Consider the following 5,933-nt stretch of genomic DNA (forward strand, 5'->3'; position numbering starts at 1 on the left):
AGTGTAGTTTACCTTTTGGATATAAAATGTCAGCACTTCATCATTTTACCTTATTACAATTATCCTATAACAACTTTTGTCATAATTAGCATTTTAATTCTTGAGTTATGGCCAAAAAGATGTTGTGTGAGGTCATAGTAACCTTGACCTTTGTCCAGCAAAATCTAATCAGCTAATCTTTGATTCCAAGTGGATGTTTTGAAAAATCCAAGATAATTTCCTCAAGGCATTCTTAAGATATTGCGTTCAAAAGAATTAGACAGGTGTGAGGTCACAGTGACCTTGACCTTTGAGAGCTAAAATTTAATCAGTTCATTGTTGAGTCCAAGTGGACGTTTGTACCAAAATTGAGGAAATTCCTCAGAGGCCTTCATGAGATATTGAGGTCTTGAGAATGAAATGGACAAGAGGTCACAGTGACCTTGACCTTTTATGGACGCTTGTGCCAAACTTGAAGAAATTCCCTAAAGGCCTTCTTGAGATATTGCATTCACGAGAATGAGATGGATACAAGGTCACAGTGACCTTAAGCCTTTGACCTTTAATGACCAAAATCTTATCAGTTTGTCCTTGAGTCCAAGTGGTCGTTTGTGCCCAACTTAAAGAAATTTCTTCAGGATAGATTTCTTCAGATAACTTAACTTAGCATAAAGACTGGAAAGAGAGTTAACAGCTAGCCTGGCTCTGTGCAAACCAGTTTAAACAAACATATAAAAGTGAGATGTCAAAACTGATTGAAGAAAGATTATTGCATAACTGTGTCAGACGGTGTCCACTCCCTGTATGTCCACAGGCTGTATGTGATACTGTCTAGGCTATGATCTTGCTGAGGCCTGTTTCCAAAAAGTGGCTGCAGGGGGTCTCTCCAGAATAAAATGTTGAAGGAGAAGGGTGACAGGAATGACATGAAATGCAATGAAGTAGAAAAATCTACTCCAGAAATTAGAGGTACTTAAATCTCATCATGCATCTGTGTTATCTGAACTGACAGGAAAACCAGGTGACTTCGCTACAACTTTATTCACTGGATAATGAATCACCTCTGGTTTTCTTTGACTGCAGCCCTCGTCTGTGCCTTGTGCATATTCAGGTATGCATGGACGGTATGTACAGCGCAGGCAATCAGAAAGGAACACGGGTGACAGGGCATTTTGTTCCTCTCGCTCACCCCCTGAGCAAAGTTACAAAACGCTGCATTCTTTCCACAGATCCTTATGATAACACAGGCTGCAGTGCCTCTGAATAGCAGGTAAACGTATTAATGTGGGCCTTGAATTCCTGGACCACTCATCCATCTCACGTCTTCTTTTGAACTCAGAAATGTGTTTGCTTGTCACACAGTTGAATTACACATACCACCTAAAAGGATCAAATGATCTTTGATGTATAGTTTATTTAAAGTAAAGACTTTATCTACCTGTTAGCCTTTTTAACCCTTTGAAAACTGAAATATTTGGCTTGATTTCTTTCAAAAACATGAAAAAAAGCCAAAATTGGGAGAAATTAGTGAAAAGCGCAAAAATATTACCTGAAAAAAAGTTTTAAAAAAACAACAACACAGAAATTACCTGGAAAAAGTGCTTTGAAATTATTAAATATTAATTTTGTAAAATAATTTGACAGTAAATATCTCATTGCGACAATTAAATAGTTTTCCCTATTTTTTTCCCCCATTATCCTAGACATTTTCCCAGGAGCTTTTTAAGAATTTTTTTTTTTTTAAAATCTACTAATTACTTACAATCTGTGGACCATTTCTTACAACTTCTTCATTGCCTTTTCCCCATGTTGCTAAAAGAAACTGTACAATTTGCTCAGGGTTCTAAGGCTTAAATGCTTGTGAAAGCCATTTGACAGCAGCACAAGGATATTAATTTGCTTTACATTTCAAGGGGTTAAATCAAGCAGAAGGCCATAAATTAGAAGAGAAAAACACCATGTGGTCAATTTTTCTTTGTTTTTGAATCTCATTTTATCTTTATAATCAAAAACATTAGCAGACAGATATCAGTGATACAAGCTTTCATCAGTTGTAATTGTTTTTCCTAACACTTTTGCACAAAAATAACCCTTAGATACAAAAATATAAGTATTCTACATGAAATTTTAACATGTATGTAAAGTCACTTTCAACTAAAGTAATTTCATAATTGTATAATGATAAATGTGTTTATCCATGATAAACACATTCCACAAAGGAATGAGTAAAAACATGTCATGTATATGTGACAAATTGCTGAACATGTATGTACAGAATGCATGTCCCTTCTCCTCTGTTACATCCTTCTATGTCAGAGCTGGCCTGTCTACACACAGTCCACCGCTCGTCAAACATGATCTACGCTCTCTTATCACGATAGAGGCTTCTCTCAGTGCGGATCCTTTATGATCTGTTTGCAGAACTCTTGTCATGTTTTCCACCCTCTTTTCCCAGGTACAAACAGACATCTTTGTGGCGCCTTCCTGCATCGGACACCATCTTTCAGCAGCCCCTTTGTTTTCTCCTTTCTCTATCAAAGGAGTGTCATTTGTTCAGGTGCTCGCTGCTCTCTTTCTCTCATTCTCACTGCATCAGCTGGCACGCTGTTTAGCGAGTAATTTTCCTCTGAGAGGACTCTTCTTTGTCTGAATCAGGTGAATCCTGCTCTCTCTTGGACCTGCTGGCTGCAGCTCTGAGGGACGAAAAGGAAGTCACATGATGAAAAATATGTTTAAAATGAAAAGTGAGTTGTGTTTTTCTTAGTAATCGAATCATTCAAAGCTCACCTTAGGATGCGGAGAATGTTGAGTTGATGTGTCTTTGGGGAAATTATTTCAGGGCTGTGGAAGGAAACAGCAAAGTTACCAAAAATGACCGTTATCTTTAAAATGCAGACTCATCCTGTCATGCCCGGGTGTCACTTTAAATGTTTTATTGATATTGTTGTAGTTAAAGAACACCCCGCTTAAATAAAAGCATCTAACCCTTTTTCTTTTTTACACTCTCAGTAACCTGAAAGGGTCTTATCTTTATGGGCTCACTAAATGTTTTATATTCCAAGAAAACATCAGCAGAAATCATTTCTGCAACAGTTTCAGAATGTCACTCTTGTGTAAGATATGGCCTGTAACTTTATTTTGAATTGTTAAAAAAACCAAAACGTTATCAACAGAATGTTAAGAAGTTACAGTTTTGACATTACATAAAATAAATCTTTGTATTGTGTCGCAGAGATATCTGAAATGAGCATGCTGACCAGCTAGCCACAGCCCGTCCTGTCTTGTAATACCACTTTTAGCCCAAGAGGTGATACAGGGAGTCACTGTAATGTCCAGTCTGCCCTCAGTTAAATATGAAAGGATGAAGAAGCAAAGCTGCCCAAAGGGTTTGTCAACACAGAACCCTAGGATTGAGCCCTAAAACCCAGAAATGCAGTCAGCATTTCAGCACCTCGGGTTCCCTCAAAGTCAGTGGGTTTTTCTAATGGATTTTTAGTTAGAAGCCTTAAATAAGGTCTGTGGTTAACACAAGCTTAAGAGATTTTCCCATTTTGTTCTATGAAAATGAAATACATCAGGAAATACCCAAATTGCGAACTTCGAAGCTTTATTGTGTCTTAAAAAAGGTGGTTGCGAACAAGTGGCTAAATGGGACTACAGAAGGTCATAATGCTGTGTCAAAGATGGCTTTACAGCCTTGTAGTAGTGGCAACGCAATCGTGGTGTAGTTTGTTCATAGTTCATAATGCTAGCTTTTTACTTGCATTGAGGCTTCAAAAATCCTGAAGGTGGTGTTCATTTGTGAAGATTATGTTGAATAATTTTCTGCAATAGTCCAAATCAAGTGGGAAAAAAAACATGCTATTTTTGATGAGGAAACGGTGCCAACTTCCACAGCGGCCTACAGAAAAACATCATGTCTGAGGCACTCTATAGGGTTGGAGATTGCCTGAATACATTGTTTTTAAACAACATGAAGATCAGCATATTTTCAAAACATCTTCAACATCTAACTCAGTGAATTAAGGGGTTATTTTTACCAAACCAGAGTTGGTAATTGTTGGAACAGTGTAAGCACTAAATGAGATGGTTTCAATGAGTTTTATTTTGTTTCTGGCGAGTGTGTTTTAACAATAGCTAACAAGGCAATCAAGCAAGTCTTGGTTCAATCAATGACAGAGAGAAACTTGAATTTAGAAGGTTAATTGTTGTATTATTTCCTTTTAATAAAGTAAACAAGAGTTAAAATATTTTCTTTCCTGAAATTTTGTAAGTTTATTTATTACATATTGCTATTATATATTGCATCTTGCAAGACCTTGCTGGCCTCGTGCCTTGCCGGCCTCACACCATGCCTCCTGTCTAAACTAGTCACAACTCTCTCTGCTGTTCGGAGGTGGTGACATTATCTGTTCTGCACTTCTAGGAACAGTGAATTCTCGACATAGCTTTTCATTGCTTCCAAACTCCCACATGCTTCCCTCCTCAGACCGTCGGAACCAATTACAAAACAAGCTTTGTGAACTTTGTGCACCAGACTGAGACTATCCAACCCCCCTCAGGCCTCAGCTGCACTGTTTTGATATTCACATCCTCTGACAAGCAGGACTTATAGAACAAAGTGTCAACACATTTAGGCTAATAATAGCACTGCAGTGAAATGAGATGTTCCCTCATACTGCACCACTCAATGACCTCCACAAAAGAAAATAACACCTGCCTTTACTAACTGAGCAAGCTGGGATGGAGGCAACACAAATCTGGGTCAAAACTGTGTGGGATGCTCACCCGTGATGGCAGAAGTTGGTACAGGTTTGATCATCAGGGATGGCACAGGTGCACCGGCCAGTGGACCTTCTGCGTCGGGACAGAGAGCTGCCGAGCCCATAAACCGTTGTCTTACTGCAGAGAGAAAGAGATGACATGCAGACTTTGCTCTTTGAATATGCAGTGTGTGTGTTCACCCTTGTTTGTGCAGTGTGTCCTCTAATGCTCACCTGGGTGTGTTGACCCAGATGATATCCAGGTGGCAGAAGTAGTGGCACTCAGAGTCCAGTGGGCTGCTGCAGGCGCAGCGTTTGCTCCTCACTCTCTGTGTTGGGACACCATCACTGACCTCCACTTCCACCTGTTTCATCACCGGAAGACCCAAACCTGGTGCGAGACAAGGAGCCGCTCAGTAACAGTGATCCAGCATCGATTACAGATACACAAACTGTCAGTGGCCCTGACAGATGTGTTACATCACCAGTCTATTATACATAGAGTCTGCAAGTGAGTGCATGAAAAAGATCATAAACTGCTCTTTACAAATTCCACTTTCTACAGAACTCATCAGTCTTGATCTTTAACAGTTGGCAAACACACATATTAATAGGCTGAATTCCTTTGCTTCTTTCATGCTCATGCTGTCACAAACATATATTCTACTTCCTCTATTATTTTACAAAAACACTCCTGCTGCTTGTGCATAAAGTGTGACAGGAATCATTTAAAAACTGTGTTAGCATGCAGCAGTACAAAAAATCTCTGCAATATAAAAATAAACAGCTTTTGTGTGATTAATAGGTCCTTTTATGTTTCCCGGGCTTGCTAAAACATGCATGTGCACCAACATACAGTGATGACCGCTACTGCTTTGAGTGAGTGAGACTGAGATTAAAGACGGTGTACATTAAGTATGTGATTCCAAGTCAACAGTGCTAGCAAAAACACAAAGTTAAAGCAATGTTTCTTGTCATTTTGTCATCTGTTATTCTGTCTCTGATTTTTAGATGCCTTGCATATTCCAGTAAAACCAATAAAAAAATACATTTTTTATAATATATATTTGAAAAAATAGACTCACCATCCTCCATGGAAGCCCAAAGAGTGATGAGAAGAAGAACGCTGGTGTGAGCAGACATAGTTGATAGCAGATGGATGAAGCTCTGCAGGGAGAGTATAATCCGTAC

The 5,933-nt window shown here is 38.9% G+C and overlaps 1 protein-coding gene across 1 annotated transcript; it reads right to left on the bottom strand.

Annotated features, from left to right (window-relative positions):
- Positions 1 to 2,544: 2,544 nt before the first annotated feature.
- On the bottom strand, positions 2,545 to 5,933 carry LOC121945117 (endothelin-2). The gene is made up of 5 exons (XM_042489141.1): positions 5,828 to 5,933; positions 4,977 to 5,133; positions 4,768 to 4,881; positions 2,767 to 2,820; positions 2,545 to 2,672 (listed from the first exon to the last, which is right to left on the bottom strand). The coding sequence occupies exons 1-5, from the start codon at positions 5,883 to 5,885 to the stop codon at positions 2,588 to 2,590; spliced, it is 468 nt and encodes a 155-aa protein (XP_042345075.1). The 5' UTR covers positions 5,886 to 5,933; the 3' UTR covers positions 2,545 to 2,587.

The sequence above is a fragment of the Plectropomus leopardus genome, chromosome 7 (genome assembly GCF_008729295.1).
Source record: "Plectropomus leopardus isolate mb chromosome 7, YSFRI_Pleo_2.0, whole genome shotgun sequence".
NCBI lineage: Eukaryota > Metazoa > Chordata > Actinopteri > Perciformes > Serranidae > Plectropomus > Plectropomus leopardus.